The sequence below is a fragment of the Aythya fuligula genome, chromosome 18 (genome assembly GCF_009819795.1).
Source record: "Aythya fuligula isolate bAytFul2 chromosome 18, bAytFul2.pri, whole genome shotgun sequence".
Lineage (NCBI taxonomy): Eukaryota > Metazoa > Chordata > Aves > Anseriformes > Anatidae > Aythya > Aythya fuligula.
Window position 1 is genome coordinate 4,111,895 of NC_045576.1, and position 27,136 is coordinate 4,139,030.

The 27,136-nt window shown below is 56.8% G+C and overlaps 1 protein-coding gene across 4 annotated transcripts; it reads left to right on the forward strand.

Moving 5' to 3' along the window:
- The first annotated feature begins 1,322 nt into the window (after positions 1 to 1,322).
- On the forward strand, positions 1,323 to 26,879 carry ITGB4 (integrin subunit beta 4). Of its 4 annotated transcripts, XM_032199760.1 has the most exons (41): positions 1,323 to 1,506; positions 5,240 to 5,331; positions 5,599 to 5,681; positions 6,198 to 6,299; positions 6,544 to 6,748; positions 7,160 to 7,256; positions 7,614 to 7,785; positions 8,070 to 8,333; positions 9,014 to 9,103; positions 9,232 to 9,354; positions 9,440 to 9,607; positions 10,039 to 10,115; positions 10,267 to 10,478; positions 10,653 to 10,756; positions 10,896 to 10,994; positions 11,654 to 11,780; positions 11,913 to 12,032; positions 12,321 to 12,427; positions 12,697 to 12,730; positions 12,918 to 13,109; positions 13,295 to 13,398; positions 13,671 to 13,729; positions 14,065 to 14,088; positions 14,251 to 14,399; positions 14,480 to 14,659; positions 15,222 to 15,370; positions 15,736 to 15,940; positions 16,939 to 17,099; positions 17,270 to 17,450; positions 17,582 to 17,719; positions 18,261 to 18,443; positions 18,640 to 18,771; positions 19,791 to 19,991; positions 20,882 to 21,046; positions 21,519 to 21,692; positions 22,680 to 22,829; positions 23,505 to 23,693; positions 23,954 to 24,109; positions 24,542 to 24,706; positions 25,109 to 25,222; positions 25,776 to 26,879. In XM_032199760.1, exons 1-41 carry the CDS (start codon positions 1,502 to 1,504, stop codon positions 25,916 to 25,918), a joined length of 5,595 nt encoding a protein of 1,864 aa, XP_032055651.1. In that variant the 5' UTR covers positions 1,323 to 1,501; the 3' UTR covers positions 25,919 to 26,879. The 4 variants fall into 4 exon arrangements, with proteins under 4 accessions (XP_032055651.1, XP_032055652.1, XP_032055653.1 ...); XM_032199761.1 differs by lacking the exon at positions 19,791 to 19,991; XM_032199759.1 differs by lacking the exon at positions 1,323 to 1,506 and having other exon boundaries at positions 5,229 to 5,331.
- The last annotated feature ends 257 nt before the right edge of the window (positions 26,880 to 27,136 follow it).

Sequence of the window (27,136 nt, forward strand, 5' to 3'; positions counted from 1 at the left end):
GAGCCAGGGGCTGTGAGCAGACACATCTTGCTGCCCTCCAGCCTCAGGAACCAAACCCAGCTTTCATCTACATGCAACAGCATAAACCTGTGCTGCTGCTGCTCCCGGGGCTCCCCCAGCCCCACCGGGCCTGATCTGCCCCCTGCCATCGGCTGCTGCCACGTCTGAAGCATCAGAGCCCCAGCTGTGGTGTTGCAGCGAATGTTTGTTGTGGTTCAAAACAAAGCAAGCGAAAGGAAAACCCTTAATCTGCAGATTTATTTGTTTTAATCTGGGAAATGGCATCTCCAAAAGGGTGAGATTAATGGTGAGATTGCAAAGCTGAGCGCTCAGAAACCGGGCAATAGCAGAGTGACGCTGCCTGTGCCACCCTCGGTTGCCCCCCTTCCCGTTTCCTGTTTGCTGTGATTTTTCATGGAACGAGCACATCCTCCTTTTTTTCCTGGGGACTAATCCATTTGCTCATATTTACTCAAGCTTCATATTTCTTGCAGCGAAAGGAATCCGGTTCCTTGCTTTCATTTCATTCGATGCTCAGTCACCGTCGTTGCGGAGTCAACCAGCAGCCACCGTGATGCTGTGTTAAAAATGAGAGGCCCAAAGCACCCCGATAATACTTTTAAACTCCAAGACAGACAGGAAACATCAAATTTATGACTGCAATCGGCTTTTTTTTGCCTGTCTTTTGCTATTGTTGGTAGTGAAGTCAAATGGGACGCAGCTTGCAGGGTGATCGGGGAGCTAGCACAGAGCCTCAGCTCTGCTCCCGTGCGCTCAGCACCACGCGGGGCTGCTGTGAGCAGCTCCGAGCCCCGACAGACCCCAGCCCCTAAACGAAAAGGCAGCTGTGGGACAGAAAAAGCCTTCCCTGGGGCTGGCTGTGCGGCCAGGCTCCCTGCCCGCTGCCTGCTCAGCCCTTTTCCTGCAGGATGGTGCTGGTGCGCACGGGAGGGAGGGTCCGGGGCGGCTGCACGGGCTGTGCCTGCCCGTACAGGTGTGCGAGACGCAGAGGAATGCCAACCACTGAGTCACGGCCCCCCTCCCGCCCCAGCTGGGATAAAGCTCGTCCTCACCTGGGCACGGATCTCACTAGCGCGGCTCCCACCTCCGCTCCCCCCTCCCCAGCCTCTCTGCGAGCACCCCCGGGACCAAAGGGCAGCAGCGAGGGGAGAACGGAGCCAATTTTTCGGCTGGGGGGGCACGGGAATCCCAGCAGAGGTATGTCAGCCCGCCGGCTGCCTGCCCTCCCCGCGGGACTGGAAGTTGACGTTTAACCGGAAAGAGAAAGGGGACAGAAAATAGAGAGGAGGGAATTAAAAAGAAAAAAAAAAAAAAAAGAAAGAAAAGAAAAGAAAGAAAAGGCCAAGCCTGGAGCTCAACTGGTGGCAGCGGAGCAGTGAGCTCTCCCCTTGCCTTCAGAAGAATTTCTTGGCTTGCTGTGTGGGTGCCTGTTATTTGGATTGTGGCAGAGGATTTGGACGTTGAGTCAGCTCCAGCGCTAATGAGGTTTGTGGAATTAATTCCTCTTCGCTCTGTATTGTCAGGCTTGTTTTAATTTTGCCGTGTTGATTAACTCGGGGGGCTAATGAAGGTGCAGGGCTTGCTGCACGGGGAGGTAGGCACGGAGCAGAGCTGGGTGGGCTCAGCTGCGTCTGTGCCTGTTTTCCCCTTTTCATCCAGGTTTAGTTATGTGCTTTCCCCTGCCTTTTTGCTGGAAACAGCCATGCTCATGCCTGAGCAGCTTTGCTTTGCAGAGCTGTGCAGGGCACTTTTCTTTTCCCAATTTATTTGGTTGAACGAAGCTGCCTGGAGGTGCTGTGCCCACGCCGCAGGGCATGGGACAGCAAAGAGCCTGCAGGGAGCAGGTTGTTGCCATCGCTTTTTGGAGACAATTTGTGAGAGGTTACAAAGATGACCTTCCCTCCCTCTGCCTGCCCCATTTCCAGGAGAAAAGTCAGTGGTGCCGTGGAGCTGGCACCTGGGGCACAGCTCCTGGGGTGGCACAGCCCCCGGGGGACACAGGCTATTTGCAAAACAGGTCACTGGGTGCAAACCCCATGGAGCTGTTTGGAGCAAGGGAAGGGGGTGATCTGGAGAGAAAAAGGCCAAGCGTGAGTTGGGGTCAGGCTGTTTTTTTGCTGAGCTGCAAACGCTGGTGTGTTTTGTAGCTGGTGAATCTGAAATTCGGTGCGTGGAGACTCCCAGCTGCAGGGGCTCACCTGGAGAGGGAAAAGTAAAAGTTTTTGCTGAAACTAAACAAAATCACAGGCAAACGTGTTGCGGTGTTTAAACAACGCTTTGATTTGTGAGTCAGGCTTCTGGTGCTTCTCTGGGGGTCCATCCTGATCATTTCCAAGTTATTTGAGGTCAGTGCCTCCATGTGTGCCACGAAGGGAGCGGCCCGGGGCAGGGGGGGAGAGAGCTGGTGAATTCCAGCACCCATCCGTGCACCCGGGAGAGCTGCTCCCTGTGGGGGGCACCCGGCTGCCCCTTGGCTTTGCCTTCATCACCAATAATTCCCTCGGAGCCTGAGCCCCATGCTGAGGCTGACGGCGGTCCTCAGTCCCCTGCCCACCCCAGCAGGCTGCAGGATTTCCCCTGGCGCAGCGGGTGGGTGCTGCTGCAGATGCTTCCCACCCAGCGAGGCGTCCGTCCCCTGCTCTATCACACGGGGTCCTGCTGCAGCCCTGGCAGGACAGGGGGATGTGGCCACAGGGGGAGACAGGCAGTGGCAGGGGTCCCCAGCACCATGTCCCCAGTCCCCTGGGCTCCTTTGGTGCTGGGTTGGGTCCCTGCAGGCTCCAACACCTCCGGCTGTGGGAGCGGAGGACTGATGTGTCCCGATGTGTCTCAGGATGCGTGGCGGGGAGGAGGGGATTTTCAGATGCTTGGACACCCCGAGGATCCTGTCCCCAAAGGGGGAGTGAGCCGACAGCCCCATCCCAAAGGCACTGAGCTGCTGCTGTTTTGTGTGTCTGAATGCAAGGAAAGGCTGCTGTGTCCGCCCCAGCCTTGGGGGCTGCGTGGTTGAAGGTGGGGATGCAGATAGGGTTTGGGTTTTCATATCCCCATGTCCCCAGCCTGCCCTCCTGCCATGGGCTTGTGGCATTTCTGCTCCCATTCCTCGGTCCCTGTCCCCATCCACCCCAGGGCAGCGCCTGGCTGCAGCCTCGTCCTTCCCAGCACCGAGCTGTTGGGGGGACACGGGGACAACGCTGTGCTGCTGCCACCTGTACCCCAGCCTCGTTGCTCCAGTGGTTTCTCTGGAGTAGCTCCTCCTTGCTCAGGGATGAGTGATCCAGCCCAGGGGTTCCCAGGAGCTTTCCAGAGCTGTTTCATCGACTGTGCCAAGGCAGAGACGGAGGCTGAGAGGAGAGGAAGAAGAGCAGGGGGAGACGTGTGGCCTGGGAGGGGTTGGGATGTTTTTGTGCCGCTGGGAGCTGCTCCACTTCGTCCCTTGGTTTTGCACAACTGGACAGGTTTCTTTTGTTGTTGTTGTAATGAAAATCCAACCAAACTGCAGCACTTTTCCAAAGCAAAGTGACGTTTTCCCTTCCGGAGGAAATTTTTGAGATCGAGGGATGGCCGTTGGCGTGTTTTTACACCCAGCAGGGCCACTCCCGCGGCTGGCAGCGAGGCTCTGTGATGTCCCAGAGCCACCAACGCCCTTGGTTGATTTCAGCCCCACCAAACACTTCAAAGTCTGCGGCTTACCGGCATCAGGACATCACTATCAACCTGAGTTTTATAGCCTCTTATCTCAGCACTTGAAAAGACGTGACAGCACCTGGTGTGTCCAAGGCCCAGGGTGTGCCGGGCCATCCCCTGATGACTCTTTCTGGACCCGTGGCTGGGAGAGGAACCGGATCCGTGCTTTGAGGCTGCCTCGGGTCTGAGCCAAGCTCTCCAGCCTCTGGATCAGGGCAGGGGCTGGTGTCCCCAGCAGGGATGCCTTCCTGAGATTTCCCTATTTTCCACGTTTCAGCCACGGGCTGTGTATTTGTCGCTGTGTGATAAGCCACTGAGCCAAGCTGGCGAGATAAATGAGCCACCCGCATCTTGTCCCGTATCAGCCGTGTTGCGGGAATAAGGCTCAAGCCCCCAGGGAGGCATCTCCTGACTCAGTGCTGTGTGTGCTCCAGACCTTGCCACGGTGACTTCTGCAAACACACGGCCTCGTGCAGTCAGTGTATTCCCAAGGATTTGGTGACCACGTCTGATCCCCACCCATTGATATTTGAGCTGCTCTTCCCAGTGACTTCCCAGGGCTCCAGATCAGCACCTAACTGACCAAGTGTCAGAGCTGTGCTCTGGGTTTCCCCCTGGGAACTCAGACATCGTCAGCTATTCCCATTTTCCTTGAAGGTTCCTGATTTCAGGGCTTTTCGTGGCATCTCAGTTTTGTTTTGTAGAATCAGGGATTATGCTACAACAGCAAGAAGCTATGAAACTGTTTGTATCTGATATTTCACACTGGCATCTTCCAGAAGGGAGATGCTTTACAAATATCTTTATGCCAGAGACTTTGCCTCGACTGTTCTCTTTGCCTTGCCGTGGTGCCAGAGCTGGCACGGCAGCCGCAGAGCTCGAGTTCCTGCTCTGTCTCTCATGTTTACCACCTCTGACTGCAGATTTCTGGCCAGCACTGGTCGCTCTGCCGGCCAGGTAATCCATCATGGGTGGAGGCAAGGGGAACGGCTAATTCTGTCTGGGATTTGGCCTCCAGATCTACACGAGGGGTCCCGGAGCTGCCGGGCTCTGAAGACCACAAAGTCTTTCAACAGCTCCAGGCAGGGCAGAGCTCCGGGTCTGGGGTTCCCAAAGCCTCACCCTCTGCTGTGTGCCCATTCTGGAAACTCTTCGTGCCATAGGAAATAGCCGGAGGGAGGGGTCTGCTCTGTTTTTGGGGTGCAGGCGCCTTTGCTCTCCTCCTCCCCAGCCCAAGCAAGGCCTCGACCCGGTCGGTCACCGCTCTCACGTGTGGAGGGCGCTGGGCTCCAGCCCTCCTGCCGCCCTGCCCCAGCCCGTGGGGACTTTGAGCCTCTCGCACAAGCCCACATGGAGCAGGAGCCGCTCTCGCTTTTGATTTCATGCTCTGCCCTGCTGAGACCAGAGATTGCAGCCGGGCTCCAGCTCTCCAGGGCACACAGGGCCGTCCCACTGCAGCTGTCCTCCTCCGGGGCCGTTTCCCCCACCGAGCCCTCGGACCCCCGCGATTTCAGCGTGCCATGTGTTTCAGGAGGAAGAGGATGGCCGCCCTGCCGAGGGCTCGTGCCGGGCTGCTGCTGCTGTCCCTGCTCTGCACCACCACCCTCTGCCAAAGGACCAAAAGTGAGTGCAGCCTTTCTATGCCTGCCCTCGACCTCTGCTTGGTGCTGCCCTGCAGGACCATGCAAGTCCCCATGAGCTGTGCCGCGTGCCTTTCCTCCTGTCCGCCGTCCCCCCATGCACTTGGGTCTCCTCTCTTTCAAACCCCGCTGCTGTTTTCTTGCTATTTTCTGCTAAACAACCCAACAGAGCCTCTGCTGGCTCCCCCAGGGATGGGGGCAGCCCTTCCACTGCTCACCCTTTTTTTTTCCTGCGTTCTCACCCCCCCAGATAACCTCTGTGTGCAGAGCCGGGCAAAGAGCTGCTCTGAGTGCATCCGAGTGGACAAGGAGTGCTCCTTCTGCACCGAAGAGGTGAGACCTGGCAGGGGACACTGGGGCTCTGCTTCCAGGCTGGTTTCATGCCCTGCATCCCACCACCCCCGGGCAAAATCCGGGAGAGGAACCTGAGAGCGGAGCCAGCTCCCAGCTCCAGCTTCTCCAGACCAAAAGCTCGAGGCGTGGATTTCCCTTGGCTCAGGCACTGAAGCGGGGAGGAGGGAGAGCAAAAAACCTTCCAGAATACAGGGATTTATCAGAAAATGCTTGTTGGCCAGGCATGAAACTCTCCATGGGGAGGAGTGCCCGAGGGATGGAGGGAGAGTCTTGTCCCAGACAGCCCAGTAACTCGCTGGTGCTCGAACTCCCCTGGTGCCGGAGGACATTGGTGCTTCTGGACGAGATTCATCCCCACCTCCCTGCCCCTCTGCTGCTTGCAAGGGCTCTCTGGACCCAGCCACCTTGGCAGGGACCCTGCTGTCTTCACAAGCTCCGTGCCCTCCCGGTGGGGAGGATTTGTGGTTTCGTAACGCTGCTCTCGCCCCGTTGCAGAGCTTTGAGGAGCCCCGCTGCGACCTGCGGGAGAACCTGCTGCGCTACGGCTGCGGGGAGGCCAGCATCGTCTACACGAGGGGCGAGATGCGGACAGAGCAGGTGGGTGCTGGGAGGCACTGGTGGGGCTCGGCTCCTCCCCAGGGGCCCCGCCGTCCCCAGCCTCCTTCCTGTAGAACCTCCCACAGGGAAAATGCAAGATCCGGACCGTTTTTTTGTGTAGGGTCTGCTCCAAATCAGCTCCCTCCTGCCTGTCCCAACCCTTTGACTTCCCCTCCTGGCCTCCCCTTCATTTCACCCTCCTGGGAGCTGGTTCCCATCCCCTCACACCGCTCTCCCCTCGCAGAATATCAGCATCAACATGCGCCTGCAGAGGACCCAGGTGGCCCCCCAGGGGATGTTCATGCGGCTGCGGGCTGGGGAGGAGATGACCTTCAACATGGACGTCTTCCAGCCCCTGGAGAGCCCTGTGGATCTCTACATCCTCATGGACTTCTCCTACTCTATGTCTGATGATCTGGACAACCTCAAAAGCATGGGCCACAACCTAGGTGAGATGAGAGCCGGGTCTTGTGCCCGTGAAGGGGGGCAGCTCGCTCCCACCTGCAGCCCCAAATCCTTTGCCGGCAAAGGGCTGAGAGGTGCCTGTATTAATTAGATTATAATTATACCTGCACCATGTGGCTTGGTGTGGGGATGCCCCTCCTGGCCCTGCAGGGACCTTCCTGTGTCCTCCCGGTGTGGGGCTGCTGCAGAAGCCCCAGTCTTGGAGCTCCCAAAGGTGGCATAGGTTTCTACCCCCAAAAAAAAAGACAAGCCCTAAGCCCAAAGAGCTTAAAAGCTGACAGTTTGGGAATTTTAGCTAAGACACAACCAGCCAGGAAGATGCTGGGAAAGGACACCCTGGAGCAGCAGCCTGGTGGGCATCTCCTTATTGACGTCCCTTCTTCCCTCCCTCCCAGCCGAGTTCCTGCAAGACCTGACCTCCAACTACACCATCGGCTTCGGCAAGTTTGTGGACAAAGTCTCATCCCCGCAGACAGACATGAGGCCTGAGAAGTGAGTGGGGCTGGGGGGGTCCCTGGGGACAGCGAGGGGAAGGCAGGAGCCCCTTTGTACTTCTCTGTGGCTTTCCCAATCTCCTCCATCTGTGGTGCCAGAGCCTCTGTCCATCTCTCTCCTGCTCTGCCATGACAGGCTGAGTGGCTTTCCATTTGCCTCCACCTCCTCCTCTTCTGCTTGGTGTCTGCCCAAATGCTCTCCCACCCTTCCCCGCCTTGTGGCCATGCAGCTGGGGGGCAGCGAGCAGCTCCGTGAGGTCCCCAAAGCGAGGAGAGGTTGAGTCTTTCACTCCTCTGGTCGCTGGGCAAGCAGCGCCTTGCTGGAGCATCCCTTTGCTCTCCTGCTCTCTCCTAGGCTTCGTGAGCCCTGGAACAACGCCGACTCCCCCTTCTCCTTCAAGAACGTCATCCGCCTGACCAACAACATCAACTACTTCAGCGAGGAGCTCAGGAAGGAGCGCATCTCCGGCAACCTGGATGCCCCCGAGGGCGGCTTTGATGCCATCCTGCAGACAGCTGTGTGCAAGGTGAGGGGCTGGGGGCATGGGGAACAAATGGGTGGGGGTCTGGTCTTAATGAGCCCGTCTGGGTAACGAGGGGAAGAGAAGCAGCACGGAGATGTCCCATGCATTGGGGTGTAACCGGGGGAGGCAGAGAACTGCTGGTTGGTATTGCTGGGGACACGTCACTGGTTGTGTTTGCTCCCTGGAGGAGGTGATGCCGTGTCTCTGGGTTTTTCCAAGTCCTGACTTCCCAATGTGTGGTGGTTTGATGGGCTTGGAGATAACGGTCCCTTCTCCCCATCTTGTAGGACAAGATCGGCTGGAGGAAGGACAGCACTCACCTGCTCGTGTTCTCCACCGAGTCTGCCTTTCACTACGAAGCTGACGGCACCAATGTCCTGGCAGGGATCCTTGCAAGGAACGACGAGAAGTGTCACCTGGACACCAGGGGCACCTATGTGTATGACACCAAGCAGGACTATCCCTCGGTGCCCACCCTGGTGCGCCTGCTGGGCCAGCACAACATCATCCCCATCTTTGCGGTCACCAACCACTCCTACAGCTACTACGAGGTGAGGAGACCCTGGAGGTTGGGGAGCTGTGGGGGTTCTCTTTCCTCCAGGACCATCTCTCCTCTGCCTGCAGCTCAGCTGCTAGGAGAAAACCTTCTCTCATATCTGGTCCCCAAGTGCTAAACTGATGCCCTTGCATGTCAGGAGGGTGCTGTGGCACTTGGGGTCTGCTCTGGGGGCATGGGAGGTCCCAGGGTGTCTTGCTGGGGTGCAGGAGCCTCAGCTCCTGGAGGTCTCCTCGTTTTGGTGGCTGCTTCATGTAAAGCAGTGCGGGGAGAGCTGGGGAGCAATTGAGGTTGGGAGGGATCTTTGGAGGTCTCTGCTCCACAGAGCAAAAGCTCAAAGCAGAGCCCATGGCAGCGTTAGATGAGGTTTCCCAGGACCTTGGTGCAGCTGAGCTGAGAACATCCCTGAGGACCTGATTTAATTGACGCAAGGACTTTCTCCCAGGCAGTTCCCTGCTTGTTACCTACTAAAAATATTTTATTTCTGGCTAAAATCATGTCTGCATATACCAGCAGCCCCAAATGGCACCATCCCAGTCTCGGGCTGGGCTGAGCACAAGACCCCGGGAGCTGTAGGGGTTGCTGCTCCCAGACAGCTCCCGGCTGCCCGGGAAGGGCAGAAGCTGGACCTGCCGTGGTGGTGCTGTGCCTCACTGAGCACCTTTCTCCCTGCAGAAGCTGCACAAGTATTTCCCCATCTCTGCGATCGGGGTGCTCCAGGAAGACTCATCCAACATCGTGGAGCTGCTTCGCATGGCCTTCGAGGTAACGGTGCCCTCCAGGGCTTCGCTTTCACTCCCAGGGCAGGATGTGGCCCCTCCAGGGCAGGCCATGGGGTGGCCACAGTGGGGCTGCAGAAAATCAGGGTTGTAATCACCTCCTGTCCCCCCCAGCGCATCCGCTCCAAGATGGACATCCGGGCTGACTATGTCCCCAAGGCCTTGAAGACAGAGTTCATCTCCTCCATGTACCAAAAGACAGAGTCCGGCTCCTTCAACATCACCCGTGGGGAAGTGGTAGGTGCATGGGATGGGAGGAACAAGCGGGGTGCCAGCAGCAGGGTCGCTCTGTGGGGCTCATGCACCTTCCCCTTCCCTGCAGGGCAAGTTCAAGATGCGCGTGAAGGCGCTCGAGAAAATCGGTGGGCAGCACGTCTGCAGCCTCCCAGAGAAAGACCGTCAAGGAGTTATCCACGTGAAGCCCACGTCCCTGAGCGACAGCCTTAAAGTCAGAGCCTCAGTGGTCTGTGATGTGTGCCCTTGCGAGCAGGTACGGGTTGTGTTTGTGGACGTGCCCCCCTCCTGGGAATGTGTCCGCCAACACGTGCGGGTCCTGCTTAGCTCCTGCAGCTCGGTGCCAGCAGCTCCTGGTTTTCGGAGCTGGAGGTTTTGAATTCTGGGCTGGGAGACCCCAGGACGCAGCTTTGAACACCCAAGGGGCTGCTATGGGGTGGTGGGCACCCATCCTGCCCATCTGTGCTGCCTGGCTGGAGATGCTGGCTCACAGGTGGCTGCCCCAGCTGCCCCCGGAGCTCATCCCAAGGACACTTTCACCACAGCCCACACGGAGCTGTGCTCGTTGTCCTACAAAGCTCAGTCTCATGGGCAAAGCCTATCCCCTGGCTCTGCCTTTGTGATTCCTGAGATGGCCCTGGGGGGAACCGAGCCCACCAGCAGCACCTCCTCGCTCTCCCCTTGCAGCACGCAGTCCCCTCCTCACCAAAGTGCAACCGCCGTGGGGACTTCATCTGTGGACAGTGCCTCTGCCACGCAGGCTGGTAAGGATTTTGCCAAGCCCGGTGCCCCTCTGGGGGTTCTGGCCATGCCTGGCAACCCACCAGGATGCACGCTTGTGCCCTGTGGGCCCTACCTGGAGGCAGCCCCTGTGCCCTGCTCCTGCCTCTCTCAGCGCCGTTTCCTCTCCATCAGGCAAGGGGACACATGTGAGTGCTCCCTGGAATCGTCCTCCAACAGAACAGAGTGCACCCGCCCTGGGGACGAGAAGGTGTGCTCGGGCCGGGGCGAGTGTATCTGCGGGAAGTGCCAGTGCAACCTTGAGGGCCAGGTGCAGCGCTTCGACGGGGACTTCTGCCAGTACGATGTCCTGCAGTGCCCGCGCACCTCCGGCTTCCTCTGCAACGGTGAGCACCACCCCGCTGCCCCCTTCTCCGGTGCCTGCAGGTCTGAGTGGCACAGAGGGGTGAATAACGGGCTGTGGGCTGCGGGGACAGGGGAGATCTGAGCCTGGGATGCACCCCAAGATGCCGGTAAAGCCCAGGGAGGGGTGCAGCACGGTGACATTTCCCCTCTTGCAGATCGCGGTCGCTGCTCAAAGGGTGCCTGCGTGTGTGAGAGCGGCTGGGAGGGCCCAGGCTGCGAGTGTCCTACGAGCAATGACACCTGCATCGACAGCCGGGGGGTACGTCCTGGCAGGGCCACTCCAGGCCGTGGCAAATGTCCCCGTGCTGGGGACACGGGGAGCTGGCAGCAGCTTGCTGGCACCCGGTGCCACTGCCTGTGGCTGCTGTCAGCCACCGACTGTCCCCTCTGCTCCCCAGGGCATCTGCAACAACCAGGGGAGGTGCGAGTGTGGCAGGTGCATCTGTGACAAGGCGTCCGTGTACATCAGCTCCACCTGCGAGATCAGCTACTCCCTGGTGAGCCTCAGCTTGGGGTCCCCGGGGGCTCTCATTTCTCCTTCCCATTGAGAGCAAAGCGAGGATGGAGGCATTTCTCGATCAGGAGCAAAGTCCTGAGCAGGGCATGGGCTTGCCTGTGCTGAAATGGCTGGGCTGGGTCTGTGGTGGGACCACCCTGCAGCTGTGGGCTTGTTGTGCCCCCAGAGGTGTTACAGCCCCCGGGTGCCATGTGTGCGCCCCGTGCGCCTGCACACTGGTGCAGGGCGTGCACCCAGGGGCAGGGCAGAGTCTGAGTCTCAGCTCCTGTTCTGATCTGCCCCAAGGCCATAAAAACTCATTTCATGGCTGGGTGCCTCAGTTTTCCTACTGACAAACACATGCTAGTCCCAACGGAGTGGAGAAAGCTGGCTCTGTTCTGTTCTGGGAAGGCCACCTAAGGCCCTTGGAGGAGATCTGGTTGCTGCCCTGACGCAGGCTGTTGGTGTGAGAGGTTTTGGAGTGATGGTGAGGGGGCTCAGCACCTCCATCCAGCCCAAACACCTCCAGCCTCTGGGTCAGGGCTGCATGGCTCGGGGTGTCTCCGAGGCAGGTGGCTGGAGAGATCTCCCCAGCCTGTTTCTGGGTGCGATGCTCGCCCTGCGGCCGGTCTCCTGATGGTGCTTTGTGCCCCTGCCCAGGGTTTCCAGGCCATCTGCGAGAGCATCCGGGACTGTGTCCAGTGCCAGGCCTGGGGAACGGGCAACAGGAAAGGGAACTGCAGCATGTGCCACCTCCAGGTCCAGATGGTGGAGGAGCTGAAGAAAGGTACCAGGACGCAGACACATGTGGTGTGCCTGCCCTGTGCACGTGTGCCCTGGGGTCTCCTCATGCTCAGAGCTGGGCTCCCAGTCCTGGTAACTCCACAGCCTGGTGATCGTGTCCCCAATCTATCCACAGAGGAGGCCAGTGAGCAATGCTCCTTCCAGGACGAGGAGGATGACTGCACCTACCACTACACCCTGAAGGGAGACCCCAGCGTCCTCCCCAACGCCACTGTCCAGGTGCAGAAGAAGAAAGGTGAGCAGGCACGGGAGGTGGAGAGCAGCGTCCTCAGAGAGCAGCACCTTTGGTGATGAGTGCCCAGCACAGTCAGGGAGAGACACAAGGTGCTGGAAGGCCCCTTGGGTACGAGCCAAGAAGTGGCAGAGCTCTCCCTGGGCAGCATTTCTCATTGTGAGCACCAGGAGAGAAGCTCCCAGGCTGAAACTGGCTGCTCCATCTCTCAGAGAGCTGTGGCCGTGCTCTCCCCATTCCCTCCCCTGGCTGCTGCCCTGCAGTCACAGCCGGTGCTGCTGTCCCTTGCAGAGTGCCCTCCGGGAAGCTTCCTCTGGCTCATCCCACTGCTCATTTTCCTGATCCTCCTCCTGGGGTTGCTGCTGTTGCTGTGCTGGAGGTTCTGCGCCTGCTGCAAGGTGAGTGACAAATTTCCCAAACCCATCCTGCCTCTACCAGGGCTGGGTCCTGATGGTGTCCAGCACCTCTGCTATTGCTGGCGTGAAACGCTGTGTGATTTCCCCCACTAAAAGGATATCTGGCTAAAATCACCTTCCAGAGCCCCATTCATCCACCACCCACCCATCCCTGCTCCAGCCCTGCTGCTGTGAGCCCTCCCAGCTGGAGACTTGAGATTTTTACACCCTTGGCTGCAGAGTGACTGTGTGTTTGGTCATGTCTTTTCTAGGCTTGCCTGGCCCTGCTTCCCTGCTGTGCACGAGGTACCAGCCCTTTGAATGGGGGGGAGAGAGGGGTTTGTGGGGTCACTGCCTTCCTTGGGGGGGAGGACACAAGTAGGGATCCCCTTCTGGGGTGTGGTAAATCAGGGCCATCTCCTAGCAGAGCCAAGCTGCTGCCCGTCCTCCCTGCCCCACAGCATGGCAGTCTGACTCTGCCCCTGCTCTGCAGGTCGCACGGTTGGCTTCAAGGAGGATCACTACATGCTGCGCCAGAGCCTCATGTCCTCCGACCACCTGGACACCCCCATGGTCCGCAGCGGGTCCCTCAAGGGCCGGGACACCGTCCGCTGGAAGATCAACAACAACGTCCACAAGCAGGGCTTCGCCTCCCACGCCGCCACCACCAACCCCAAAGATCTCAGTAAGTGTCTCCTCCGAGGAACGGGACCCCGAGGAGGTGCTGTGGTGCCACAAAGGGCATGACGCCATGGGATCTGGACACCATATCCCCGCGTATATCACGCATATCCCCACACATCCAGCTTTTGCTGGGTGATTTCTCTGACCGGGAGGGAAGAAACCTGACCGGGGCATTTCTCCTTGCAGTTCCCTACGGGCTGTCTCTGAGGCTGACCCGGCTTTTCACGCAGAACCTCATGAAGCCGGAGAGCCGGGAGTGCGAGCAGCTGCGCAAGGAAGTGGAGGAGAACGTAAGGGCCTGAGCACCTGGGGGGGCTTGGGGTGGGACTGGGCACAGGCACAGCGGTGGTGGCTGTGACACCTTCCCTGGACACTCAGTCCTTGAAATTAAGAAGAGATTTTTCCTGATTTTTTTTCCTCTTTCTGAAAGAAAACACAAACCTTAAGAATTATCAAAGCATCACGTTGATGAGGCTTGCTCCTGAAGCTCCTCTTTAGCTTCAGTTTGCAGCCTCTGGCTATGTTCTGGGGATAAACCCCATGTCCATCTTGCTCCTCACAGCTGAACGACATTTACAAGCACATCCCGGGCTGCCACAAGCTCCAGCAGACCAAGTTCAGGTGGGTCACTGGGGGGGGGGGAGAACGCCTGATTCGGGGTCAGGGTTGCCCCAGGGCACTGCTGATGAGGGAGAGGATGGGGAAGGGTGTGAAATCTGTGAGCTGGGAGGGAGCAGGGTCTGTGAGCCCTTCCCAACACAAACACGAGCCCAGTGAGGAGCTTCACCCACCGGAGGCCACGGGCTCTGCAGGAAGGTTTGGCACCGCTCCCCATGGCTGAATCCCGTGGGGCATCTGCCGCGGCTCAGACATGTGCAGGGCTGTGATTCACACAGAACTTTGTCTCCCCAGAAGCGTTACTCACTCTGATTTTATTTTTTTTTTTCCCCCCTCAGGGTACAGCCCAATTCTGGGAAAAGGTAAGTGGAGCTTGCAGCCTTGTCTTTGCTGCTTCTCCCTTTTTGTGTGCAGGAGTGTGGGTGGCGGAGTGCCCTGCAAACCCGCTAACCCCTCCAGGTGCTGCATGCGATGAGCAGACCTGGCCTCAGCTCTTCCCCTGCTTTTTCTTCCCCCGGCTGCAGGCAGGACCACACCATCGTGGACACTGTGCTCACTGCCCCTCGCTCAGCCAAGATGGACATCATCAAAGTCACCGAGAAGCACGTCTCCCACGAGGCTTTCAACGACCTGAAGGTTTCGCCAGGTTATTACACCGTGACCTCGGATCAAGGTAGGGAGCGGAGCCCAGCGCTGCGTCCTGGCCGGGCAGAGGGGGCATTTCCCACCTCTCACCGTCACCCTTTCCCCCAGATGCTCACGGGATGGTGGAGTTCCAAGAAGCCGTGGAGCTGGTGGATGTCCGTGTCCCGCTCTTCATCAGGGAGGATGATGATGATGAGAAGCAGCTGCAGGTGGAGGCCATCGATGTCCCCACCGGCATCGCAGAGATTGGACGCAGGCTGGTCAACATCACCATCATCAAAGAACAAGGTGAAGGGCAGCAGCCATGGCACGAGGCATGACCAGGGGCACTCGTGTTGGTTGGCCCCTTGTCCAGATGGACTCCTGTGGTTCCTAAGGAAGGTGTTGAGTTCCCCAGCATCGCAAGCCAGAAATTTTCTTGGTGACTGCTATCTGAAGGCACCTGGGTCTAAACTAGAGCATCTTTTAAAGCATCCATGGGAGAGTCATCATCCCTGATGGCAGAGACCAAAATGTTTGACCATCACAGGTTTAAGTGCTATGTTGTGTGGCAGATCCAAGGTTGGCCACATGCCTCTGCTGCTCCAGTTCTAAGGTTGTCGGAGTGATGCAGTGGAAGCCCTCATTGCTCTTATGCTGTGCTTGGGGCAGGTGAACACCCCCAGTGATTTTCCTCTGCTTTCTGTGTGGTTGTTTTGGGCAGGGAGCGAGAGGACTGGTAAAGTCTCCAGTCCATGCAGTGGTATTTCAAATGCAGTTCATACCCATGGGTGGTAGGAAGTCTCTTCCCAAGTGCTTGTAATGTGATTTTTCATGCATTTGACACGTTTGTTCTCTCCTGCCCTTTCAGCCAGCAGCCTCATCACCTTCTTGCAGCCAGCCTATTCCCACAGCCGCTTTGACAAGGTGGCCAAGATCCCTGTCCTGCGGGAGATCATAGACAATGGGAAGTCCCAAGTCACCTACAGGACCCGAGACCTCACCGCCAAGGACGGCAGGGTAAGGCCAATGCTCCTGGCCTTGGCAGGCAGGAACGAGCAGACACCAAGGAAGGAACCGACCCTAGGGCTGCAGGAAAACTGAGTTGGGTTCAAAGGGGACATGGCCAGGAGAAGGTGGACCCAAGGCTTTTGTTTAGCACAGGGACGGACACATTCTCCTCCATCCCTGATTCCTGCCCTCATTCCCTGTGTCTCAGGGACTTGAGAGGCTGCTTGGACCTCAGTCAGAGGGTGCCAGCTGCCACCGAGCTGTGGGCACTGGGAGGCCAGTTAGAGGTTCACTGGGAGACGAGGGGAATCTCACTGGGAACCATCTCACGGGTGCTGTGTGCTCTGACCACGCACCTCTCCCTCCTCCTCCAGGACTACGTCTTCGCAGAAGGTGACCTGATCTTCCAGCCTGGCGAGACCCGGAAAGAGGTGCAGGTCTCCCTGCTGGAGCTCACCGAAATAGACACCCTCCTGCACAACTGCCAGCTCAAGCAGTTCGCCATCGACCTCCTCCATCCCAAGTACGGCGCCAAGATCGGCCGCTACCCCCAGACCACGGTGACCATCGCTGACCCAGGTAGGAGCTGGCAGATGGCAGCAGGAGCTGGGGGACCCCAGCAGGACCTGCCCAGCCGGGTCCTGCAGAGCTCCAAGCCCTGCAGAGCTCCAAGCCCTGCTGCTCACCCTAAGGGCAGGGATGAGGAGGTGCCTCCAGCTCCCACTGGTAGATTTGGGTCTCCCTCTAGAGGCTTGAGCGGGTATAGGCACTGGGTGGGAAGAAAATAGATGATCTACACTGCAAAAGGAAATAGGGGGCATTTTTCTTTCCTTTTCCTTGGGGATTTGAAGAAAAAGCTGTTAAAATAAAGGAGAGGCTCACTTTCTGGGAGCTGTGCTTGGCGATTTCTGTGACTGTGGCCGTACAGAGCTGTAAGAGCTGCCAGCAAGTGGGTCAATAACAGAGAAAGATTTATCGTGGTAATAGCTAGGAAAACTGGGGATACAAAAAAGTCCCTTGTCACTGGAGTAACCAGAGCAGCTTCCCGGAACAGGCAAGGCCTTGGTGACTTTCTAGGAGAAGCAAGGGGAGGGGATTTTTTGGGTAGACCTGTGTGGTGCCAGGAGTTGGACTCGATGATCCTTGTGGGTCCCTTCCAACTCGGGATATTCTGTGATTCTGTGACTTGAGAAGGCTCTGCCCATCTGCTCCTCTTACAGCTGCACAGGGCAAGCAATCAAGATGTGGAAGCATTGTTAAATACATTCAGCCAGAGCTAAGGATTTTAAGCTGCAAGAAGCCAAGTTCTTCCTACCTGGGCAGATTGTGAGAAGCAGCAAGAGGTGCAGGACTTGGGGGGGTCAGAGCCAGACCCTTGTGTCAGCTAGCTGTATGGTTTGGGGGTGTCCTCACTGAATGCCTCAGTCTCCCTTCCCTGTGATGGGGAACTACCCTTCTGAAATGCTTTGAGAGGTTCACTCATTAATGGCCAGGCAGTGATGAGAAGAGGCACATTTCCTTCTTCTCCATCCTCGTGGGGCACTGGCACTGATGTGCTCTCTTCCTCATGTCTGCAGAGGTGGTGGATGGTGTCCCCCCACTGACTGGAATGGGCCAAGTCACCCAGTCCCCCAAAGGCCGCCTGGGTGCACCGCTGAATCCCAATGCCCAGGCTCTCAGCTCCAGGAAAATCCGCCTCAGCTGGTTTCCTCCGCCAGGAAAACCCCTGGGTTACAAGGTAAGGGGGGAGAGTGGATCCCAGGGGAGGATGTGGGACCCTTCCTTTGTCTGCTGCACATGCGTGGTCACTTGTGCTGAAGGGATGGGAAGAAGAGACCCAAAGGAGAGAGCTAGCTCTCCCTTCCTGGCTCCTCTCCATGGAATCACGGCTTTCTCTTGCTTTGTCAGGTGAAATACTGGATCCAGGGGGACCCCGAGTCAGAAGCTCACCTCATCGATGTCAAATCACCATCGGCAGAACTGAATAACCTCTACCCCTTCTGTGACTACGAGATGCAAGTCTGCGCCTACAACGCCATGGGTGAAGGGGTCTACTCCGACATCATCCACTGCCGCACGCTGGAGGACGGTGAGCGCTCTGCACCTCGTTTTCCCCACATGGGAGCAAGCTGGCATCCTTGTGCCTGTAATTCAGGGAGCTCTGAGCACCTGAACGCTCCCAGCTGGAGTAATCTAAGCACCTCGTCCTTGCCTTTCCAGTGCCCAGTGAGCCTGGCCGCTTGGCTTTCAACGTCGTCTCTTCCACCGTGACACAACTGAGCTGGGCTGAGCCTGCAGAAACCAACGGGGAGATCACGGCGTATGAAGTCAGCTACGGACTCGTTAATGAGGACAACAGTAAGAGCTCGTTTGCTGTCTGGGGCAGCTCTAGGAACAGGAGAGCACTTTCCACATCTGGGCTGGCCCCAAGTTGCAGTAGAACCAAAATGGATCCAAAAGCATTTCTTGTAATAGTGGGATCTGGAGGGGTCATTTCCAGAAGGAGGGAGTACAGGAAATCATCCCTCAGGACTTAATCCTGCAAAGCCATGAGCACCCTCAGTTCCCATTCACTTTGGCAGTTTTTTTTGCGTTGTTTTTCACCTTAAAAACTTAGCTCATACGTCTAGAGGGACTGTGGTGCCAGAAAGATGCTATCTGGTGACAGTAGCTGATACACCAGCAACAGGAGACTTCTGCTGTAGGTTGACTTCAGCATTCAGTTTGGGGATTTCTCCAAAATTATGTCATGCCTGTCACTAGCAACCCAGACAGCCTCAGCACCTTGTCTCAGAGCCAAGCTATGTCCCAACACCAAACCACAAGCTTGTTGGCCAAGGAAGATCTGTGGTGGGGTTTCTCTGTGTCTCATGGGGGAAATGTGCACCTGTATTTTCAGTACCCATTGGCCCAGTGAAGAAGGTGCTGGTGGAAGACCCAAAGAAACGCATGGTGCTGATAGAAAACCTGCGGGAGTCCCAGCCCTACCGCTACATGGTGAAGGCCAGAAATGGTGCTGGCTGGGGGCCTGAGAGAGAAGCCACCATCAACCTTGCTACACAGCCCAAGCGTCCATTGTCCAGTGAGTTATTGCCCTGCCTGGGTGGGGAGCAGGGGAGGCAGGAGCAGTGCCGAGGAGCTTTCTCCATCACCCTGCTGCTTCTCAACACCCTGCCCTCTCCAATCACCCTGGTGAAGGCTGAAGGCCAGCCTGAGCATGGTGGAGACAGTGTGGTTTTGAGCTGCACATCTAATGGCATTTTCCACCTCCCCTCCAGTCCCCATCATCCCCGATGTCCCCATCATCGATGCTGAAGGAGGTGAGGACTATGACAGCTACCTGATGTACAGCTCAGATGTGCTTCGTTCTCCGGCTGGCAGCAAGCATCCCAGCGTCTCTGACGATTCAGGTACGTTGCTCCAGGTTTTGCAAAGGTCATCTTCAACGCTCATTTTTTCCTTAATTATTTTCAGCAGTGAGTTCTGTTGCTCCTTTTGTCCTCACAGCAACAGGGAGATGTGAATCATGGAGCTGGTGGAGATCAGCACTTCCAAAGCACAGTGCTTGGAAACATTTGACTGGTCTTAGTCTAAATAAGACCCGTGTCCCCTTGTCTTAGCCATGAGGCAAAGGCAAATCTCAGTGTGGGGTGGTAGAGGAGTTTTTCATAGCCCTCTGTGCTCATCTTCCCTTCATTTTGGTGTCTGAATGGACCAAGAGTTACTGTCAGAAAACAGGATCTGGCGAGGCACAGACCTCTGAGTCCCTTGGGTGCTTGGGGTCTCAGCCAAGCCAACAGGAGGGAATTCAACAAGTGGTGGGGAGGCACTGGCCAGTGAATTGGATCCCGGTGGATCCCTGTGGCCTCTGAGCTCTTCCTTCATCACTTCGCTCTGAGTGGGGCTGGCTCTCGTATGCTATACTGGGACAGCAAGGGGAAGACTGGCCATAATGAAATGCTGAGGTTGTCATTGGGAGCTGGAGGGTCTTTCCTGGGGGGTTCTCCAGAGCCTGGGATCCAGAAGCAAGTCCTTGCTCCCTTCAGAAAACAGAAATAACAGGAACACCAAGTGTCTGACCATCCCTTGTGCACATCATGGAGCAAGGAAGCCTCTCCCGAGCAGAGGACCAGTGTAGCAGGCTCTTCGTGACAGGGACAGCCATACGGTGGGACTTGGACTCTCACCTTCTGTCGTGACGGACACAGGGCTGGAAAACAGCCCTGGGGCTGGGGCACCCCCTGCACGTCACGTTCCCTCCATCTACCACTCACCTGATGGCTGCACCTCCTGACCTCGTCAGCCAACGGGCCTTGTTCCCCCCAGCGGCTGCCCCTTCCCCTCCCTGGCAAGCAGCACAAAGGCAGTGGGGAGCCCACCCCGTCCCCCGTAGATCATGCCAACACCAGTGCTTGCCTTGTCCCAAAAGGCTCCAGGTGGAAATATGTGCAGCTGCTGGGAGAAGACTTGGATCTTCGCCGCATCACCTGGAGGCTCCCACCCGAAACCATTCCCCGCCTCTCTGGCAGCAGCCACCTCTCCTCGGACACCGAGGGTCTCCTCCGCGAGGAGGACAGCGACGTGGCTACTGGCAGCCTGATGAGGAGCGGGACCCCCCGGCCCCAAGCAGGTGAAGGACGGCTTCGTATGGTCCTGAGTGTCCTGTCTCGTCCTGCTCTGAGCCACGGGGCCTGCGGCTGGCCCCCCCCCAGCACGTGGCCCCCTTCCTCCCCTTGTGTGCCCGTCCTCCTGTTGGCGTGATGTTCACGTGCTGTAGAGTCTGCTTCAAAGCCTTGTCCTGGTGTGTCTGCTCACGAGTGTCAAGGTAACCCCCATCTCGGCATGGACTTGGGAGCCTGCTAGCAAGTTGCTTCTACAACAGGCCGGACCTTCAAGGCATGAGCCAAACTCAAATGATGCCTGCTAAGTACCACCTCCAAGGGCAGCTCCTCACCTTAACTGAGTGCCCTGAGCTACCAGGGCAGATCTGCTGGACCGTTAAACAGAAATCACTCTCTCGTGGTAGCTGATCTCTCCCGGCCTGCTGAGAGGGGATAAGGATTTGTCAAGGACCTGAGCAGCGAAGCAGTTTGCTTTTCAGACCCAGCTGAGATGGGATCCAGAGTGAGATTTGGAGAAACCGCCTCCATAAAGGGCTGTTTTTCTTCTTCTGGCTTCTTTTTTAACCTGAAATTATAAACTTGTGTTTGCGTTTGAAGGAGAGAGAGAACCACAAGGCAGTGCCCCAGCGAGGCCGAGGTCTGGAGTTACCTTGGGCACCATGGGTGTCTCTGGTGCTGGGTGTAGGCAGTCTCTGTTTCCCATTTGTTTCCCCGTTTTTGCGTTGGGTGACCGTGGCTTGTTCTAGATGAAGCGCTCCAGAACCACCTTCCAGAGTGGCTAAGACCAGGACAAAGCCGAGGCAGGGTGCACGTGGTGCCTCCTGCTTCCTCCCCAGGGAAACTGGAGCAGAAGCCCAGTCCTCCAGCCGCCTTCCTCACGGTGTGCTCTCTTCCACAGAGCACCTGCTGAACGGCCGGGTGGACTTCTCCGGCAGCAGCGGCACGCTGACCAGGGCAACAAACACCAGCTACCACCAGCTGAGCTCACACGTGCAGCAGGAGCACAGGGTGATGGGCAGCTCCTCGCTGACCAGAGACTACTCCACGATGATGATGGGGCACGGTGAGTGCAGACGTGGCAGGGCCACTTCTTCTCTTCTACCTTCATAACCACCTTCAGGTCCGTGCCCTGTGGATCCTTTGGGGGTGAGGACTGTGCTCACAGCCAAAGGGGCCCGTGAACCAGAGATCTGGAAGGCCGTGTCCTTACTACTGATGTGCAAATGCTTTGGTAAGGCTGCTCTGCTTCCAGACCACTCTGCAAAGGGTGCCCATCCCTGATGTGCAGAGCACCTGGCTAACTGCAAAGCATCCCAGAAAAAGCACATCTTTCTCTCTTACTCTGTCCAGCAGTGTGGTTCCCTTTCAGCTCCATGCACATACACCGGGCTGATGCTGCCAGGTTGCAAAAAGACCTTAAAATCTGAGCCTTAAAAAAAAAATCTCTGTGCAGGAGCCAGCACCCGGGCTGAGCCCCCTCTGAAGTCTTCACCCATGTTTTTCTCTTTCTCTCTTTCTCTTACGCTGCTCTGTAGATTACCCAGGGAGATCCCTCCCTCCCATCCGTGAAGATGCTGGGAGGACAATCCCGCTGCCCCGGGATGTGGGTTTCAGGAGCAGGGCAAAGGTGAAGGGTTACTACCCCAGCACTGGCTTTCGGGACTCTATAATCATGACTGATGGGTCTGCAGGGATTTGCAAGTACATAGGTACAGCTTTGTCCAGTGTCTCCTTCCAGCCACGCATCCCATAACCAGCCAGGCCACTGACCATCCGTGAGCTGTTGCCATCTGCTGTCCCCAGACCCTCTTTCCATGGCTTTCTGTGTGCCACACCAACACCCGGGCTGTGCCTCCATCACACCACCTTTCCATTTGCAGGTCACTTCAGCTGTGTTTCAAGCCACATGGGCCGATTAACACTCACCACCGCTGCCACCGTGCTCTAACGAGCTGACCACCTCATTGCCCCCTCCTTTTCATTCCTAACAAGCTTATTGTCCCCATTCTTACCCCACAGGCCTTTGGAGGACTCCTGGGGAGAACGTGTGCTCCGTACGAGATGTCCCTCTGCAAACTCTTTGGTCAGAAGTCCATGAGGTCCTGCCAGGAACTCTGTTTGGGTGCTGCATGCAGAAAGCAGGGACAGAAAGCAGCTTCATGTGCCTGTCCCTGGGAGGTTTCTGTGCTTGCCATGAGCCTTGCGTCCCACTGGGCTGAGCTGTGGGGAGCCAGGAGCACCCCGCTCTGGTCCCAGCTGCCCATGTCCCCTTGAACAACCCCTGGGCTGCTTTAGCTGCAGGTTAGGGCCACTCTGAACAGAGCTGTGTTTGCTCTGAAGATGCCTGTGAAGGGTTGAACAGACTGGGCTGCTTTGGGGTGAGCCAGGAGGGTCACACACAGTATGTGGACTTCTGCTCTGGTTGCTCCCCCACAGGGCCATGAAGCTTATCTTGCCTTTTCCCACCCGAGGGTGGTCCCCCAAGTTTGTAGGACATCCTTGTAGGTGTGCAGAGCCAGACAGTCCCCCTCTTGAGAGGCTCAGCTTGCAGAGAGGACATCTCACCACGTTTTCACCACGTTCTCCCCGGACCATCAGGACCATCCCACGCTTCCGCGTGCCACTCCCTCCTCTCCCCCAGTCCAACTAACCCCTCACCCCCAAACCCCTGCCGTGACAGTCCCGTTCTGCCTCAGATTCCAGGCTGCCGCTGGGCATCCCCGACACCCCGACCCGTTTGGTCTTCTCCGCCCTGGGGCCCACCTCCCTGAAGGTGAGCTGGCAGGAGCCGCACTGCGAGAAGGAGGTGCAGGGCTACAGCGTGCAATACCAGCTGCTCAACGGAGGTGAGCGGGCAGGCAGCTGGGTCACTGGGCAGTGCTGGGAGCTTCTGGTGGGGGAGACTTGCCCAGGTCTTCTGGGCAGGCTGCTCTCTTGGTTTTCCTTGAGCAGAAGGGTTGGAGCAGATGACCTCCAGAGGTACCTTCCAAGCACAACCACTCTGTGATTTCGAGCTCCCAACTGTACTCTTCCTGTAGCCCTGAGGAAATGTCTCAGCCACGTTTTTTATTCCCTCTTTCTGTCGTGGGGACAGAAAGCTGCTCTAGGGTTTGTGGAGTCACTCCTCCTGCAAAAAACCCTGTGCTCCTTCTCCATCATCATCTTAACTGAAGGTTTTTTCATCACATTGGATTTGGAGGAAGGATTGGAACAACAATTTATTATTTTTACCTGAAACTTGGGGCAGTTAGTGAAAATGTAATTCTCTTTGCTTGAAAATCCCTGAGTTTTCAAGAAGCCATTGTTTGTCCTAAGCCTTTTTTGGAGCAACATCTGGTCCTGTGCTACCAGCTGGTGGGGGCAAGGTGTGATGGAGATGGCTGGGGAGGGGGGAACCTGGATGAATTTCTCTGGCTCAGTTTTCCAGACAGTTCATTTGAGGTAGGGTTTAGGAGAAAGCCAGGGCTCTGCCTTTGTGCCTGCAACACTGCGCTGATGTCCTGCTTCCCCGTGTGTCCCAGGAGAGGTGCACCGCCTCACCATCCCCAACCCCAGCCAGAACTCGGTGGTGGTGGAGGACCTGCTGCCCAACCACTCCTACATCTTCAAGGTGAAGGCGCAGAGCGAGGAGGGCTGGGGCCCCGAGAGGGAAGGAGTCATCACCATCGAGTCCCAGGTGGACCCGCAGAGCCCGCTTAGCCCTGTTCCAGGTGAGGTGGATAGGGGGACCTGGGTGGTGCTGACGGCTCTGCTTCTGTCCTCACTGCTGGTGGTTTTCTCTCCCCTTACCTCATCCTGAGCTCTCCTTTCCTTTTTTTCATTAAAAAACGGGACCTTCTGCCCCATGTGCTCACCTTCCCTTAGCTGTTGGGGTATCTGAGGCCTCCCAGCTCGTTACACAAACGCTGTGTGCAGCCCCCAGCCGGGATCCTCCCCACCACCTTCTGACCCCTCGCTTGTGCCCCCGCAGGATCCCCCTTCACGCTGAGCACACCCAGTGCTCCCGGACCACTGGTTTTCACCGCTCTCAGCCCCGATTCCCTGCAACTCAGCTGGGAGAGGCCCCGCAAGCCCAATGGGGCCATCCTGGGCTACATGGTCACCTGCGAGATGCTGCATGGAGGAGGTAAGGTAGCAGGCTGTGGAAAACCAATTCCTTGTGCAGAAAACGAGATCACCTCCAGCAGAAACTTGCTGCCTTTTTGCTGGGACCAGCAACAGAGTTTTGTGTGCTCACACCAGTGCAAAGTGGGGACGTGAGACTGGTTCCAGGCCTGGGAGCAGCTGGACCCCGATGCTCTAAGTCATTGCATGATCTGGTGTAACAGAAGTGGGGAGAATTGGGATGTCACACAGCCCAAATCCAGCTGAAGTTATTTGCTCAGGATCAGCACTGCACTGAAGTAGGGCTGTCTTAGCTGCCCTATTTCTCAGGGTGTGACCGTACAACCTGTCGGTGGCACGGAGCTTAGGGAAAGCCAAGACTCCAGACAGAAGTGTTTGCATGGACGGTCACTCCTGTCTGTCTGTCTTCACCCCGGTCTGTCTGCGTTTTTAGGGGAGCCCAGGAATATCTACGTTGAAGGAGACAATCCAGAAACAACCCTGACTGTGCCCCACCTGAGTGAGAATATCCCGTACAAGTTCAAAGTGCAAGCCAAGACCACCCAAGGCTTTGGGCCGGAGAGAGAAGGCATCATCACCATTGAATCTCAGGATGGAGGTACGGTACCACATCTTCCTGGAAATGCAAAAGCAAGAAGTCTCTCAGAGCAGTAAATACAGCTCCTGGAGCCCTTCCCTGCTCTGGTTGTGATTCTGTTTGCTATCTCCATAATGAAGGCAATGCTGTACCTTGTGAGCGCTGTCCCTATTCCAGAAAATGCACCGAATGACAATTACAAGAACCTGTCAGTATTTAATTTATTACAAATCTTCTGTCTTATACCTGATTCTACGCATAGGCAGAGGTCCTCAGTCCTCCCAGTTCCTCCTAAACCCGGCCCTAATGACAACAAGATAAACCTCCTGAACTGACTGTTGGTGCTCGTTGTGCAGGGGGGTCACAAGCATGGAAGCTCCTTGTCATTTCCTGGCTGATTTCTCTGTTTTTCCTTCTCCCCAGGCACTTTCTCACAGTTTGGAGGACAGCAGTACATGAGAGAAGTGTACAACTTTCCCACTGAATACACCACCAAAACCAGCATCAGCCACTCCTCCCTGGACCCCCACTTCTCAGGTAAGGGCTTGCTGTCTGCTCTGAAACCCTTGGAGAGCAAAGGTCAGCTCTGCTTTAACCTCAGATGTCCCGGGCACTGCAGGGGGGGTCCACCAGGCAGGATAGATGGAGAGGACCAGGCCCTTTTCTGCACCACGTCCTGCTCTGCCCCGCAGTCAGTTGCAGCCATTTCCCTGTGTGCTGCCCGATCACAGAGGGAAATGTGAGTTTTTAGAGCCCCACAGGAGCAATCTGGCGATGAAATCACAGTTCTTCCTGCAAGGCTAGGCCTCTGCAGAAAAGTATGATGACCATTTTAATTACATCAGTCCAGCTGTCCCATGTTGTCCCTTGAGTTCAAGGACTCATGGGCTCAAGCTGCAAGGAGGAGAGTTTAGGAGCTGGTAGAAAAACTCATCTTAGCGACTGGCATAGCAAAGTACTGAATTAATTGATCTGGAGAGGTGGTATTAAAGGTGAAACCTCTGCCAAAAAAACATGAGGTAGTGCAGACCCCACTCCCCGTGACCCCATACTCAGTGCAGCACCCTGAGCACGAGGCCTCTCCTTGCAGATGGCATGCTGATGACAACCCAGCGGGTGGAGAGCGCCAGCAGTACCCTCACCAAGCAGGTCACCAAAGAGTTCGTCAGCAGGACCGTGATGTCCAGCGGGACCCTCACCAAGCAGATGGAGAGGCAGTTCTACGAGGCCTGAGCCAGGGCAGGCTGCCCGCCAGCGGGACGCCGCCGTTGGGGCGTGCAGGGCTCCGTGGCACGGTCCAGGAGTGCTTCATCCAGACTCTGCCGCGGTGCCTGGGCAGCTCCTCCTGTGGGCAGAGACTTTCCAGGGCACTTCAAGCTCTGGAGCTCTCCTTTAGAGCCCAGTGCACCCCAAGCTCTGGCATGGTTGGGTCATCAGGCGGGTGCTCGCCATCCCCTGTCCTGCCCTCCTGAGCCCCAGTCCTGCAGGATCTACAGGGATGCCTTCCATGAGCAATCACCACTCACTCCAACACCGTTTTTGATGCCCACCCATCCGAGCACTCCTGCAGAAGTGCAGGTGTCTCGATGGTCCCCACCTCCCCAGGTAAATGGAAGGCAATGATTTACTCCTGGGTCCTCGGTTTTGAGAGGAGCCCAGCTGATGGCATCCCGAAACAGCCTGATATTTATAGAGGGTCACCGTTCCCATCTTTGCCCCGGGCTCTCTGGAAAACGGCTGTCTGCTGGAGATGGTGATTTTGTTCTGGGTTATTTTAAGAGCTGCATGGTAGCGGGTCAGGGTAACCTCTGCTTTCCTACTGCACCTGTCCTTCGCTGCTAACCTTTGGTACCACAATAGCAAAGCATAGCTTTTCATCTGTATAGCACTACTTGTGTTGGCCTCTGATGCATTATTTTTTTTTTTTGCATACGATATTGTACAGTTTTCGTAGTATATATATAAATATATTATAAATTTTATTATTTTATTAAAAAACAATGGAGGTGGATGAGATCTATGCTGAGTGTTTGAGGATAAACTGGGACCGTGGCTGCTGAGAAGCATCACATAACTGGAAGAAATTAGGTAAGGTCTTGATCCAAAGGCCGCTAAACCCCATGGAAAGCCTGGTTTTGGGCAACTGATGTCTGCCAGTCCTGCAGCCCTCAGCAGCAGGCTGCCAGCAGCTGTGTGTGAACGTCTGCGGGCTGGAGCTGCAGCACGTGCCTGTGGAAGGGCTGAGATCTGCAGGGGAGCAGGACGAGAGGAACGGTTCCGTTACGGTGCCTGGAGCTGAGAACAGTGCTTGGGACATCACACAAGGCTGACGTGGACAGAGATTGTGGATGGAAAATGTTGGATTGCCTTTAAAAGCCCTTTTGCCCAACAGCAATGCCCCAAAAGGGACCTGTGAGCACTCGGGAAACACAAGGGAGGAATGGGACTGGG